Source organism: Lissotriton helveticus, chromosome 9 (genome assembly GCF_964261635.1).
Source record: "Lissotriton helveticus chromosome 9, aLisHel1.1, whole genome shotgun sequence".
Taxonomy (NCBI): Eukaryota; Metazoa; Chordata; class Amphibia; order Caudata; family Salamandridae; genus Lissotriton; species Lissotriton helveticus.
Genome location: NC_136070.1, coordinates 952,462,345 through 952,479,324, shown reverse-complemented (window position 1 = coordinate 952,479,324; position 16,980 = coordinate 952,462,345). Strand labels below are relative to the sequence as shown.

General features: G+C 39.9%; 1 protein-coding gene across 1 annotated transcript in view; it reads left to right on the top strand.

Moving 5' to 3' along the window:
• Positions 1-16,980, top strand: part of LOC144783326 (acylamino-acid-releasing enzyme-like) — a 352,393-nt gene that overhangs the window by 160,108 nt on the left and 175,305 nt on the right. The window contains exons 7-8 of the mRNA XM_078662358.1: positions 7,600-7,737; positions 8,262-8,353. Coding sequence (XP_078518484.1) covers positions 7,600-7,737; positions 8,262-8,353 — 230 coding nt within the window. The remainder of the gene's footprint in view (positions 1-7,599; positions 7,738-8,261; positions 8,354-16,980) is intronic.

Here is a 16,980-nt window from a genome sequence, read left to right as displayed (position 1 = left end):
TGTAACCGTAGTCCTCATCGTTCAATGCGAGAAGGCATTTTGGCCTTCGGATTGCCAAATACAGCAAGTAAAGCTTAAAAAGAGTTTCCCGTGCAGGAATACGTGGGATTGTTCACAAGCCCATACCATGGTTAAGCTTTCTTTTTCAGGTTGTGAGTAAGCACGTTCTGTTTGGGACAAACTCCTACTTACATATTCCACAATATGGCTTCAAGCATTTAGCAGGTCCACTGCGTAGTGCAAGGATGGCGCCCAACCCGACTGGGTTAGCCTCAAAAACAATCTCTGTATGAAGCTTTGGATTGCATTATGCCATATCAGTAGCATGCTCAGTGGCTTGATTGATTTTCTTATAACCTTCTCACATTCATGTGAACAATGAAATTAAACATTCTTTTTTGTCAAGTCTCTTAACAGAGCACTTACGGAGGCAAAGTCTTGTACGTATCTGGAACAGTAACTAGTCAAGCCACAAAATGAACGCATCATAGATACATCTTGTGGCGGATCAACATTTGACAATGCTTGTACTTTAGCAGGATCTGGGGCCAGATGTAGGTAGGGTTTTACCGGTCGGTAACGGCCGAATTCGGCCGTTACCGACCGGTAAAAGGATTTTGAGATGTAGGGGGCAGAATCGGTAAATTTACCGTTCGGTAAATTTACCGATCGGTAATTTTACCAATTCTGTAAATATACCGGTCGGTATATTTACCGACCGGTATTTTTACAGATTCGTTAAAATTGATATGTAGGTGGGACTCTTATGAGTCCCACAAGGCCTAAGAAATCGGTATTTTACCATCAAATTCAATTTGATGGTGAAATACCGATTCAGGTGTGCATGCACATGTGTGCATGCACACCTGTGCCATATGACAGGCAGACCTGCCCTTAGGGCAGGTATGCCTGCCATATGGCCCCCGACCCTTTTTTGGGGGTGCTAGAGGGTGTCAAAGTGACACCCCCTGCACCCTTGTCAAAATCGGTATTTACCGATTCGGTAAATACCGACCGGTAATGCCCCATTCATTCCTATGGGCTTCAAAGCCCATAGGAATGAATGGAGCATTACCGGTCGGTATTTACCGATTGGTTAAATACCGATTTTTACCGAATCGGTAAAATACACATCTGGATGGACCTACATGTCCACCCTTCATATTTACCGATTCTTAATTACCGAATCGGTAAAATTCGGTAATTAAGAATCGGTCAATATTTTTTACCTACATCTGGGCCCTGGTGTCATACCCCCATCAGAAAAGATATGGCCCAAAAAATTTTAACTTTATCTTTTAAAGCTCACACTTTTCTGCATTCAAAGTGAAACCTGTTTCAGCAAGTAAATGACATACTTGTGTGAGAGCTCTAGCGAATTCTTTTTGTGTGGCTTTAAAAACCAATATGTCATCTCAGTAATACAAAGCTTTCATTACAGGCTGTTTGATACGTCAAATGATGTCTTGAAACAGTTCTGCAGCAGATGACACACCAATACTTAGTATTTTGTATCGAAACAGACCGACATGTGTAGAAAAGGTTGTAATGTACCTGCTATCTTCTTCAAGTTCTTAGTAATGATAGCCTTTATTTCAGTCAAGGCGAGAGAAGACTATGGCCCCAATTAATTGTGTTAATGTGTGGACCTAGATGTCGTTCTCATTCAATTGCCTGATTGCCTGACACATGTTAATGCATATGCGTACAGGTCCTTCACTGTCCTTTTTAGGACCTACTACCGTAGGGGAAACCCATGGCGATGGACCAGTGGAATGCTCAATAATATCATGTTTAAGTAACAATTCAAGTTCTTTCTCAACAGCTTCTTACAAATCAAAAGCAATTTGTCAATGTCTTTGAGCAACAAATGTCTTTGAGCAACCTCATTAATATGCAACTTTACCTTTATAGTCTTAAGCTTTCCCAAACCATGAAATAATGAAGAGAACTGACTTACTATTTCATGATGAGCTTTCATGTTGTAATTCACTGAAATCAGTCTCCCATATCAGCGGCTGTGCTGAAACTGAGTAGACAAGCACTTGACGCCGTGCCTTGAAGCATATGGATGGGTGCTTGCACCTTTGATTTGTTGTGTTTCATTGTCGCTACAAATGAATCTTGACTTTTTAAGGGGTGTCAATGCTGCACATTTATTCACTTTGGTTTTCAATGGCGTAAATTGTGGCAATGGAGATAATTCATTGTATTTCTCCTCAGGCATAATGTTTATCGATGAACCACTGTCAATAATGAAAGATATCGAAAAAACATTTGCTATCAGTGTAATATCTGGACAATGTTTGAATGACTTTGGTGGTTTGGCATGTCAATCTTTCTTATACTGACATTTTTCTTCACAAGCGCACCAAACCAACATCCGTATGCTTTTCTGAGGTAAACATTGACATGATATAAGACAGGGGGAGAAGGAGGAATGAGAGACTAGGTCGCCCTCCAAAGTCTTAATGCACAAGTTGGAATCCAAATTACTGGGTCCCGAGACACAATCATTTTCTTATCTCTCACTAGATATTGATACAGAAGATCTGTTTGACGATGATTTAAATGATGATCGACTTTGTTCGGTGTCGATTTGTCTTAACTGATGTCGCCGCTTGGCATTGTCGGTGTGCGTCAAACATTGCTTGTGGAAAGTTCTGGCGGCCATTTTGTCTTGCGTTGTGACACACTTTTTCCTTTGCTTTGCAAACCATCACAAAATGGCTCTCATTCCTGCAGACTTTACATATCTATCCAAAAGCGGGACATTTACCTTGATGTGAAACTGAAAATCCACATCTAAAACACAACTTCTTTTTATATGTAGGCATCACTTTGTGTCCTTCAGTCTTTTGCTTTTGGTTTACTTTTCACACTGATGATGGATTCATTTTGGGCACATTGGCCCACCATGTCGGAAGCTTGTCTATCAGCTTGCTCTTCAGCTCTGACAGCCATTAGCATTCGCTCCAGACTAAGGGCCACATGTACCTTTCGCAAACAGGCCGATTTGCAGAATTTACTTGTTTGTGAATGCAAAAAAAGGCTTTTCCTATGTGTCAAACCCTATTTTGCGATTTGGTAACCTGTTACCAAATCGCAAACTGGGTTTGCGATTCGGTATTTGGAAGGGGCATGTTTAGGGCGTCCCTTCCAAATACTGAATTGCAGCACTACGTATGACTGTTTTGTGACTATAAATGCGGTCCCAAAACATTCACATTTTACCACCAACTTCAAGTTGATTGTAACCCATTCACAAATAGGTTCCCTTTGGGAACGGTTGTGAAACCAATTTTTAAGAGCAGGCAGTGGTCCCACATTTTATTTCTTTTAAACGCAACCCGTTTTCCTTTAAGGAAAATGGGCTGCATTTAAAAAAAATTATTGCATTATTGAAAAGAAATAACGGATATGATGGTCTGCTGACCCTAGCAGGCCACCATCCCCGTGATTTTAGCGATTCCTTGGGGGTTGCAAATTGAGACTAACCTCATTAGTATTAAGGAGGTAGGTCGATTTGCGATCCCCTTGAAATCGCTAAATGGAAGTTTCATGCATTAGAAATAGCGATTACCTAATTGAAATTCCCTGAAAATTGCAATTAGGTAATCACTATTCCTAATGTTGATACATATGATCCTTAGAGTTTCTCTCAGCATTCGTCTTCTTAATAAATCTGACAATCATCTGACAGTAACTCTCAGATGCATAGCTTCTTTATCATTAAACTAATTGAACTTACAATGTCTGATGAGTGTGTCGAGTCTCTCCACAAATTCATCAATGGTTTCACCAACTTTCTGGCGTTCTTGGCTGAAGAGGCATCGTTCATAATTTGGCATTGGAATAAACTTGATTTTCAACCCTTCTTTAATCTGACGATATGTGACTTCTTCATCAGTTCGCAGCATTTTCTGTATGATTTCTTTTACAGCATCACCTGTAAGATTTTTGAGATACTTGATAATCTTTTTGTTTTTAGTCTCTTCAAGTGCATGAATGTCTCTATACAAGCAGTCCATCTATCTCCAGTATTTTGCTTTTTGGCGTTATCGAACTGTGGTGGTGGTTTCAAGAAAGCAGCAGCATTGTATCAATTTCTGGGAGTGGCTAACATTGAGGGTGGAGCTCTCTCCAACTCCCTTGGTCATACACCTTGAACTTGTTCGTATGAACCATCTGCAAGGCCTTGGGACATGCAGGCCTCTGGATCATCCTTGATGACTTAGGTAAAGATGTCCCCGGTTTTTGCCTCCATTGGAAAAGCAGGGTTTCACTATTCCAAAGATATCAGAGACCGTTCTGATTGTCGCCTGCTGCTATGTTCCTGTTCTGACCACCTTCACAGCCCTTCATCCGGCTTGGCAAGACTCATCCATGTTGTAAGCACAACCCCTGTGTATTGCCTAGGTTGTGGTGCGTGGCGCAGAGGTTGTATCGGCTCACTTTACTAAGGGTCTGGTGGGTAAATAACGTGTTGATCCTTTGGCGGCACTTTGCGCACTCTTTGTCTTCACCACTTTCTAATTGTAATATTATCTTGCAATTTGTGATTATCAATAGCTGTGATTATCAATAGCTGAAATGGGACAGTTGATGAGTAATCCCAGTGCTTTTTAAGCGAACCTGAAAGCCACGTGCTGAAGAAGGCTTTTTCTGTTTTGTGACATGATGACCATGTTATCAAAATAAATGATTATATAATCTTCCAAGAGCACTGAGATATTCTACCATGGTTTTTTTTAACTTGGTGGAAAACGAAGGATCAGTGATGGCTCAACGGAAAGTACTGCGATTATGTACTCCTGTGTGTTCCACAACATAGTGCAGGAATCACCAATGTGTGGTGATAATTTGGGCAGTGAGACATCATCTTTTAAAATCATTAAAACCATCCAATCATTTTGTCTCAGAACACCCCTCAGGGGTGTACTTACTCCATCCTGAAATCTCATTTCAATAGAAATGTATTCTGTTCTTTCGGGATTATCACAAAGGAATTAAATCATTTGTCCCTTTTCTGTGCTAAAAAGCTGTTACTGATAACCCAACTATGCTGCGATGAAACAGGGACTATAGCACCTTTTTCTACAACTCCCTCACCTATTTGCCTATCTTCTCTAAACATGTGGCATGAGAAATGTGAGGCTGAGGGAAGTAGATTAAGCAGGGGTTGAATAAAACACAAATGAAAGCTGTGCAGTCTTTGAAGCATTCGGGGGCCTAATGTGAGATTGATCCAGGTAGAAAGGAACTCATCTTTCCTGTTGCCAAGCTTTACCTACATAGGAGGGTTGAATTATCACCTGATATTCTGAGTTAGTAATGTCTTGATCCCCTGGAGATGCCTTTAAAATGTCCTTGGGCGCCTGTTGGCCAAGCGAGATGGAAAGACGTGGAATGGTTCTAGTGCCAAGAAACACACCTTATCTGGCACCAAAAAAGTAGTTCCAAATCTTATCAAAACTTTGACAAATAGATTGCCTAACAAAAGACCATCCCCTACTGGGCCTGCTTCCTTCCAGGTTAAATCTCCCAGTGGGGATCCAAATATATCAGGCTTGAACAGCCTCTCCCACAGAGACAGTGCAGTTGGCATTTCCCATGAAGCAAATGTCTCAATGGGCCAAACCCAGCAATATGTCTGAATCCATAAATAAATTGTCATTGGCTGCCAGGGCTAGATCTAAAATCTTGATTAGGGACCAGTTCTGTTTAGCAGTTAGTCCTGGTATAAATGTTAGGTCCAGGCAAGGCCCTTAATTTAGGGAAGGGGTTCCATTGATTCACTTCCAGTTCTAGGAGCTGAAATCATCATAACGCTTCTGTGGAAGGACCTCTCTGGGGTATCTCCAACACAAGCTCCTGTAAAGTCTTTAATGCAGCGTCCAAGGCTTGTTGAGCCTGATGCTGGATGAGAATGTTGAGCATGTTTGGGACATTGTCCCAAAACACAAAGTAGCTACGGCTCTTCCAACTGTGTGTCTTGTCTAGCATCAATCTTAAAAATAGATTAGGAATATCTCTGGGTTTCGTTGAATCACTCTGCTAAATACCTACCTATAAATGTTAACTGCTCCTAGTTTAGATGGGATATGCCCACTTTCCCTCAAGCAGAACCAGCAATGTAAGGTCCAGTTTGGATGATCCAAAACAAAGATGCCAGCAGCAGATGCCCTTCAGGAATATATTTCTTTTAAAGGAAAGGCCAGGAAAATGATAAGTGCACCTTGTTCCAAAACTGATAGTGGGTTATGATAATCCAACAAAGGAAAAACAGCAAAGATGTACTACCCATGTGTGCGTATCACATTAACATGGAGATCGCAGAGGCCTGCACAACCTCAAGTCTCAACTTAAGGATAGAAAAATAATGAGGCTTGGTTGCCCTGAACCAATTATCAGCAATGATAAACATTGCACGTGTATTACCAAAACGAAACACGGCTACTGCACCAACTTTTTCCAAAAACAAGAATCCAAGTGTACAATGGCAAGCGGAAGGTTTGTTAGTGAGAGGAGCGTTAACGGACTTTATTAATGCTTATCAGTGTCGGCTATGACATTTTGAAGTCTGTTATGGTGCTATTCATTGAAATAGCCATTTTTTTTTAAATCTCACTTTAAATGAACTGCTGTAAATAAAGCAATAGAAGACAGAGTATAACCCTGGCCTTTGATCTTGTCATAGAATTAAAACGATGTTGCCCGCAGCTGAGCATTTACTTGGTGTCAATCAATACCATTCTTTAATCACCCTCCTGCACCACGGAATCCTTCATTTTAAATGTATTTTATGAATGTCATGCTACTACTACTATTACTACTACGAGTAGTAATAAAAAACAGGGCTATAAATATGGAGTTCTAGGAACACCACCCATTTTTTTATGTTTGGTGAATTTAAGCTTTAGTGGATATGGGCGTGTTTGGGTGGCTCAAGAGGAGTCCCACTCTTCGGGTCTCCACACAGCCCCTTTGTTTGTGCTGCATCTGGGTCTTCTGCATGCAGGCTTTCTTCACTGGTGCCTGGACGAAGCGTCCCCGTCCCACCCCATCACCCAGATAGAGCCCCAGTGTGACCTATGGGTGTCTCTGACTCTGTCGGTTCTACTTTGAGAGCAGGTCTATTTTCATTTTTCACTGGAAAACAGTTTGGTGGCTATTCGACCTCAAGAAGGGCATTGACAAACCCTTCACTGCAGGCTACTTGTGGAGGGGCAGTGATTGAAGACTGTAGAAAGAAAAGAGCTCTGTACTAAAAACTACAAATAAAATAATGAGCTAGAGTCTACAGTGAGCCCAGTATAAAGGCACTACAAAAATCCAACATGATAATTCATTAATGGTGAGTTTTTCCATTAAGTCTACACATGTTCTTGATTTATTTTCCATAGATCTGTCTAACAAATCTGTTTCCTGGGCAGAGATTTAGGTGGGCTAAGTGGTTGTCCTCTTTTTCTATACCCTGCTTCATGAGCTACATCCTGTATTGGTGGCATGCGAAGATGTGGTTTGTTCAGCGATGGGACAACATTCGTGTTTATCATTTGCTTCTCTTTTTTTGTGGGTCATCTGCTCATTTGACAGGGGGACCAGTTTGTGTTCCGTGAAGACTGGGGCGAAGGGTTCACCAACAGGAGTGTCCCAGTGTTATGCATTCTGGACATTGAAAGCAGCAATATCTCTGTGTTGGAAGGTGTTCCTGACCACATCTCACCAGGCCAGGCTAGTATCCTTGCTGAATTATGTTAAAGTAATAATCGTGGAGAGTGAAAAATATCTGAAAATGTCTTCACTTAAGGAGTAAGTTAAGAATTAGGAGCCTAGCGGAATGATGACAACCTTAAGAAGAGAGAGGTTTCGGTAAACAGAGCTAAGATCTGATTTACTACGATTTTCTCATGAAACATGAGCCTGATAAATCAAAGTTTTTCCCTGGCTTAAGACATTCTTAAAATTGCCTTATACCATTGTCATTAGACTGTCTGAAGCTAGGAAGGACAATCTTAGGAAACTCTTGAAACCTACGTGGCTCAGCTATTTCTTCTTGACAAAAATCGTATGGACAGGGAAAATGTGATTGGTGATTCTGACTGTGGATGATAGAATTGGTGTATTATGCTAGAACAACAGCTAAACACAACTAAGAATAGATTTTGCTACTGGATTAATTACAAATATTTAGTCGACCCATGTCTGAGGAGTGAACACAATGAATTTTAACATCCCATCTATATGCTATTTCTTAGGCTCTATGGGCCCCAGATGATGATGGAGTTCTTTTTGTGGGATGGCCTCATGAACCCTTTCGATTGGGACTGAAATTTTGCAACAACAGAAGGTATTCACTTATTAATATTTGCTATTAATAAACTTGTAAATAAGTTGTTCTTCTACAGTCATTTTGTGGACATAATGGCATTCAAGCTGACTGCTCACGTTAACAAGCAAAGTCATTAATTTTCCAAACAAATTCTGTTTATGAGTTTTGTGACTCATTGATTATGAAAGTTCACACAAAACTGTTTAGCATGTTCTTACTCGGTTGAAGCCATCTCTTTATGTCGTTGTGTCAGCAGTTTTGATGTGCTGATGTAGAACTAGATGGAAATGGGAAATCCTTCCATTTGTGGAAGAAGTGACAAGACAGGTGAAGTATCTACTGAAGGAATTTCGTCCTCCTTTGGGACAGTATGCCTCTGAATCTATTTTCCCTTACTACTTAATTCTAAATGAAACCCTTCAAATAGAGCTCTAAATAAGACCCTTCAAATACATTATTTAAAGGGAAAATATTTAGTTGGTTATGCCGTATGGAAACATGTTTCAAATATCTTTAAAATGTTGTATTATACTGATTAGCTCATTTTGTTTAACGCTTTAAAAAAAACACAAATGACAATTTTCTGTTTATGATATGTACTGTATATTTTACCTGATTGTTTTGCAGCCTGTTGTATGGCACAGTTCAGTTTTTAATGCAAGTTTATTGAGTACAGATCTGCTAATTTAAAACTACTGATTTTAATTTACTGGCACTATTTTTGATCAATACGGAAAGTCAGCACCAGTAACCAATTCCAGCTATGCAAAAGGACTCAAATTTAAAATAAGTAAATGTGATATTATTTTGATGTACTAAATTGGCCACGCTTTCTAAAAATCTCCACCACATATTTCTGCATGCACCACTGGATATTTGCATGATTTGCTAAAGAGTCAAACTCTAGGGAAATCCTTTTAAACCTGCGCAAAACATGCAAGATATGGAAAACATGCAAACTGGAGTAGTCAGTGACAAAAATACTTGTATTCCTAGGACAGACACAAAAGATGAGTGGCTATGATATATGAAGCACTTGCTTCAGCTTATCGACAAAGTTAAAAATTATATCTCTGACAAATTGAAACATTTATGTTAAAGTTGATCATAGAAATTTCCCATTAGCATTAGTGCACCAGGTATAGACTTGAGGAACTCCAAAACACCTTTGAGAAAGCTCACTGGGCAGATATATTATATTTCCCAAGTTGCAACTGTATCTTTATAATTCGTGATGTCAAGTTATATTAATTTTTGCAAATGTAATACCTACTTCTTACCTCCACCTTCTAAACCTCTGTAGTTTCTTCACTGTACCTACCTTGGTCCTCTCTTCCAGCCTGGGAAATCTGAGTGACAAGGTCAAGAAAGAACATGTTTTCCCTTCTTTTACAGTTCACGTATAAATGTGGGTAAAAAGATGGCAAACACAGAGTAGGCCAGCACTACCACTTCTGTATCCCTATGTAATAAAATCAATTTGAAGTATACCCTCATCTTGAGAAGCTCCTGGGTTCTTAAAATTAAGTAAGCAATATCTTTTGTAAATCAATGCAAAAGCATATGCGAGCTATCTGATGTGATAATTACTAATTTTGCAAAGGTGTTCCTCTAGGTGCTATATGGGATATACTGATACATTCTCGCAAAATCAATTATTTCATATCTATCGCTCTAGAAAATGCATGGGATTCTGTAATCCCTGTATAAACGAGAGTCTCTAATTTCTTTATAATTGGCGACTAGTGACGCACCCAGCCGCTGATTATAATGAAAAGACGTTAGAACTTGACTATTATAAGTTATTACAGTCGTGTTCTGACATCACAGTGCCTGCTGCCAAAGCCAGCAGCCGAGGTGAAAGGCAGGTCAGGTCAAGGAGCATAATTGAAGCAGCTGTTAAAAGCAATAAAAATGTTGATGGCTATATTGTTCTTATTTGAATTGTATACTCATAAACAGATTTTAAACAAAAAGCAACAAAAAAGGCAACGTTGCTTTTCCTTCTTCTGCTCTATTTTCATAACTTACAATGATTTCTCGTGTCTCAAAGCATTTATGAAGCGTGTGATGTAATTTGACTGTGTACCTTTTATGATTTTAATTAATCGATTAAAGTGGTTTTGACTTGATAAGCACGTGTATTGAACTGTTTCTAACATCTGTTTTTATCAAATATCCAACAGATTTTTTATGTGTTTTAATTTTAAACCAGAGGTTTTATTGGTATTCCTTATTTTTGCAAACATACTCCCTCTTTCACATAAAAGAGCTACAAACAAGGTTTTAAGTGGTTTGAGGTAATAAGTGATGGTGTGGCCATGTATTATATGGGATAAAGTACCCCTGGAGTACATGATAAGGATATTGCCAGTCATCTCAGAGTTCTGTTACCTTGTTAAGGAACTCAGCCTTCGGCCTCTTTCCTCTATATGCTTAGGGAACTCCTCTGTGACTTGCAACATCTTTATAATGTACGGCAGGCAATACTTTATCCCTTATTCACACACCGGTATGACATGCTGTAACCTAAATCCCCACAAATATTAAATTGCATTTATATTTAAAACATTGATCAAACAAACACATGCAAAGTAACCTTAAGCTTAATGGAAACAGTTAATTTTAACACACTTTCTTCTTTGATAAATAAAAAGGCACCATCATAAGTTGACCTATGCTAAAAAAAAATTCAAGTTGCTCTAATCAAATGCTAAAACCATACACTCCTATATATATATATATATATATATATATATATATATATATATATATATATATATATATCAAAGCTCCAGATTGCCCTCCTAGGCAGAGACGCACTCGGACACCTTGTGGCTACAAGCCTTTAATAGGTAGAAAACAGCCTGCATGCCAATATGAGATTACAGTGGTCTTGTTGTTTTTCGCCTGATGCGTTTCAGTGCCGATTGTACTTTCTTCAGAGGTCCGACAGTCTTGCGTGCTAAGCTGAGCCACTCCCATTAAGTACACAATTATCTCCCTCCAATGGGCTGCTCCGATGAGCACACATAGCTTTCAGGGTCTTGTAGTCAGCAAATTGATTCCCAAATGGGTGCACTGCATTCTGCTGTTGAAAAGATTAAAAGCCCTCAGATGGGCCTCGGCATACAGGACTGTTCATTAATCCTCAACGGATGACCCACATTCCGGCTCCGTGAATACAAAGCTTCGTAGCCCCCAATAGTTCACAGGGTGGTGCGTATATATATAGTACAGTTGAAGACTAAGTATAGTCGAAACGCGTAGGCCGTCCTGTTGCTAAATGCACATGGTGTTTGTGTAATAATGAAACTTGAAACTTTAACTCAGCTGCTGTGGTGCCGTGACTTCTGTGGTGACTACGTGAGCCCAGGGGATCCGAGGTGATATATATATATTGACGACCAAAGTCTCCTGCGCGTTGCAACTCTCCCTCAGCATGCGCAGGAACACAAAGCACGGACCAAATTTCACGGTGGTGAATATTTTATTTGCTTGTCGGTTCCATAACGTTTCGGCACCCAAGTGCCTTGCTCACATGACCTATGATATATGTATGTATATATATATATATATATATATATATATATATATATATATACATATATATCTTATATTATATCTTAGCATAAATTAGTATAGATTGTACAGTATTGTAGATACTATTTTCTATTTTTTCTTTATTTAGTAGTTGTACAGCATTTATGGTTCACAGTAGTGGGTATCACTTAAGCACGCAAAATTATGAAATTGCACATGGCTTAGCTATAGACTTTTTGTGGCTATTTTGGATCTGGGTGAGACAAAATAATATTTATACATTTCAAGAATGATTCAAAGGACACAGTGTTTATAGACTGACTGTAGACACTTCAGGTTACTCAATGAAGGTCTATTTGATAATATAATGGTCTACAAGTGTAGTATTCTGCATTTAAGCAGTAAGGATAAGATTGCACTTTATTCATCATACATGTATATATATTGTTGAATGTTATATCATAGATGTACTAATATTGTTTAACCAGAGAGATTCAATTATTACTTCTTGCATTTATGCAGTAATGTAATGTGTACAATTTACATTTTAATGATGTACAAGTTGGTTACAAAAAATGTTGAAGAATGCACGTATAGTATTTCTTCAGTGTCTTCTGCCTAGTCATGTGTTTCACTAGTAGGTGTGTAAACTCACGATAGGAGGAGCACAATAGCACGCATATATAAAAAACAGCTGACACAGGTGTTCAGTGTGTGACCAAGAGCACTTGGATGCTCGAAACGCGTCGCCCGTGAAAGGTTGAATAAAACATCTTGCCTATAACCGTGGGGGTCCGTCTCTTCTATTCGCCACTGCCGTCGCTGCTGTGGAGGTTTGGGAGATTAGTGTAAAATATATATATATATTTATATATATATATATATATATATATATATATATATATATATATATATATATATATATATATGTGTGTGTGTGTGTTTGTGTAAAAAGGTAAAGTATAACAATTTGATGAGACTGTCAGCCGTATGTGTATCAATATATTACATTACTGCTGGAGCTACTAGGTGACACGATTACCACATTTAGCTAGGTGGTTTGAAAATGTGTATAATAACTCGGTAGAAAAGCTGAAAAGAAAGGGCAAGGTGCGTGGACTACTTGGGCAAACATTACAATAGAGCATTACTCGCATTCATCATAACACGTATGGTCATGCTACATGTTAAAGGGATCAAGTAAAATACTAAGGGCCAGATGTAGGTAATCCCCGATTACCGATTCTTAAATACCGAATCATACCGATTCGGTATTTAAGAACTGGCAATCGGGATGTAGGTATATTTACCGAATTAATTACCGAATCGGTATGATTCGGTAATTAATGAATCGGTATTTACCGAGTCTGTAACTGCCATTGTTTCCTATGGGCCTTGAGGCCCATAGGAATCAATGTCAATTACCGAATCGGTAAATACCGATTCGGTAATTGGGGGAAATATTGAAGGGTGGCAGGGTGTCACTTTGACACCCTGTTGCACCCCTCATTTGTGCATGGGTGCACATGTTGCTGACATACATGCCCTCAGGGCATGTATGTCTGCAACATGGCACTGTTTAAAAAGGAAAAAAAATGCTTTTTAAATGATTTTCTTAATTTACCACCAACTACTAGTTGGTGGTAAATTAAGAATTCTTAAACCCTTGTAGCACTGAAAGCAGTGCTACCTACATCTGAAATTACAGAATCGGTCATTTTACCAATTCGGTATTTTACCGAATCAGTAAAATTACAGAATCGGTAAAATTACCGATTCTGTAATTTTACATGCCCCTACATACCAATCTCCAAATACCGGTCGGAAACGGCCGAAAATCGATATTTTCGGCCGTTTCCGACCGGTATTTGGACACCTACATCTGGCCCTAAAATCCTATAATAATAATACTTTTGTACACTTCCCTTGCCTTCTGTCACATCTTAGTAAATAGGCTGGTGGAAAACACTTCCCAATAATTGGTGAAGGTTAATGACTTCTTCATAGATTCAGTATTCATTTCAATATATAGCCTGGTTGCACATTCAGATTTTCGTAAAAGACATTCCTATTGATAGACACAGCTCAGACACCTAATGCATGCTGTACAACCCAAATTTCCCCTGAGAAACCAATGAAGTAATAATGAGTGAACAAACAGAGGAAAAAAGTTTACAATCCTTTGTAGCACTATACATAATGCAACAAGAATAACACACAAGCCTAACCTCCGAACATCAAGTCAAAACTGTAATACAACTACACAGCTCCAATAAGGTAGATAGGATGTGAACTAAGAACACGTCCTGCTATACTAACTACACACATATGCCATTCAAATATTTACATTGAGTTTACATATTTTCCTCAGAGCGAAATAAATATGTTGAATAAGGTCATGAGAATGTCCGAGAGGTCCTCCAGTGATATTGGGCTCATAAAAAAAAACGCAGCACAGAAACCGCCCTCCTCGCTGCAACTGACGACATCCGCTCCCTACTGGATAAAGGAGAAACAGTAGCCCCCATCCTCCTCGACCTCTCAGTGGCCTTCGACACAGTCTCCCACCGCACCCTAACACGCAGACTCCACAACGCAGGGATCCGGGACAAGGCTCTCGATTGGATCCACTCTTTCCTCTCCGGCAGAATGCAGCAGGTCAGACTCCCTCCCTTCCTCTCGGACCCTACACCAACCACCCGCAGAGTCACGCAGGGGTCCTCCCTCAGCCTCACGCTCTTCAACGTCTACATGGCTCCGCTCGCCCCCATCGTCAGAACCCACAGACTCAACATTGTTTCATACGCGGATGACACCCAACTCATCCTCTCCATATCCAACGAACACAACGCAGCAAAACACAACTTTTAAGAAGGCATCGAAGATGTCACCAATTAGATGAAAAGCAGCTGCCTACAACTCAACACCGACAAAACAGTAGTACTCATCATTGGCCCACACACGATGCCTGGAACAACACTTGGTGGCCCCCCGCCCTCGGAAACCCACCCCCAGGGACCACACATGCAACCTTGGAATTATGTTAATGTTAATGTTAAATGTTAATGTTAATGTTAAAAATGATTTATAAAGCGCACGTACACCGGATGGTTTCATAGCGCTGTCATCCTGGACTCAGAGCTCAAAATGGACCGCCAGATCAACTCCGTCGCATCCTCCTGCTTCCACACCCTCCGCCTCCTACGCAAGACCTTCAAATGGATCCCCCTTGAGCACAGAAAGACCGTCACTCACACCCTCATCACCAGCAGACTCGACAATGGCAATACACTTTACGCCGGAATAAATAAAAAACCTCACCCTCAAGCTACAAAACATCCAGAACACCGCCTCAACCTGCCAAGACACTGCCACATCTCCCAGCTCCTCCCCACACTCCACTGGTTCCCCATCGAGACTAGAATCACCTTCATGATCCTCACTCACGCACACAAAGCCCTCCACATCACCGGACCAGCATACCTGAACAGCTGACTCAAAGTCCACGCACCCCAAAGGACCCTACATTCAGCCCAGCTCTCCTACGCCGTGGTCCCCCACACCAGAAAGACCAGATCAGGAGGCCACTCCTTCTCCTTCCTCGCGGCCAGAGCCTCGAACGCCCTACCACTCCACCTCAGATAGGCAATATCACTCTCCATATTCATGAGAAACCTCAAAACTTGGCTCTTCAACAGACCCCCTCCTTGATGGACTGGAACCTACACCTCCCCTCCTCCCCAGTGCCTTGATACCCTTACAGGTGAGTAGTCGCGCTTAACAAACACATGATTGATTGGTTGATTCATACATATTTTCTGCGTTTTTCCAGACACAACACAATCCTGATAAGGGGTCTGCTGACAATTAAACCTATTTACTAAACTTTACATGATATGCACATTATCAAACTGTTTATGAGGTTTGATAGAGAAATGTAATGTTAGCTTGTATTGCTAGGATTGCTATTGGTGAAATGCAATATTGCCTTGATGTGTCTTTAAAGATTATTGCCGTAAGTGCTGCAAATGAGTAAAAAAAAAAATATGGTTAAAAATGTTAGAATGGAAATTTGCACTCAAGAGATGAATGTATAAACAGAATGAAAACTTAAGACCGTATTTTTGGCACGTGTACCTAGATTTGTGCAGAAAGTCAACATCAAATCAGGAGTGGAATACGTTCATGAATTCGGTTTTGTTGGCACTGAGTTAAGATAATGATAAAAATAATGTAAAGACTAACAGCCACACTTAAAATTGTGTGGGAAGGGAACACCCTCTGCTTTGTTGCAGAGGTGGTATACCATGCACAACAATCTATGACAACATTTTGTTCACCATACTTTCCTTATAGTGCGGGAATTTATGCAAGGGGATTCTATGGAAAGTCAGGTCTTAAATGCCAAGAAATGTGGTGTTCTAGTACTAGAATACTCCTTAACAGACTATTTACTGACATAACTATTATGTCTTCAACATCATTTACAACCCCCCCCCCCCATCCACCTAATAGGATATTTTTGTAAACAATGTTTGGGATACAATATTACAATATTTCTGTGGATGATATTCTGATGTTCAACAAATAAGGCACTTAGATTGGTAGTTCTGGGAGAAGCAACCTTTAGGTAATTGCAAATAGTGCTAACAAATATAACAGATAATCAGACAGATAGGTTTGAAACTGTATTCCACTTATGTAAATTGTGATGCATCCTCAAATATATGATACATTTATTTTTATGTCAGTTCATTGTCTTTGTCACAAATTAGTGTCTATCCCAGTGGTTTCCAAACTTTTTTGACCCGCGGCTCCCTTGACCCATTGGCCATTGCACGTGGTTCCCTACTCTTACTTTTTATGGAGGGTGGGGGGGATGTAAGCCCGGCCTCAGGAGTGCTTGCATTTTTCTCTCTGAAAATAATTGGGACGAAGGTGATGAAGGTCTTATAATAAAAAACGCAGGGTGTTTTTTTAATATTACTAAGGCGGCGCCTCTAATAAAATATTCATAGTTACACTTCTTTGCCCCTAAATTTTTTTGAGTACCCTCTCAAACTTTTTTTCCCACTTAAAGTGCTAGATAGCATCCCTATGCA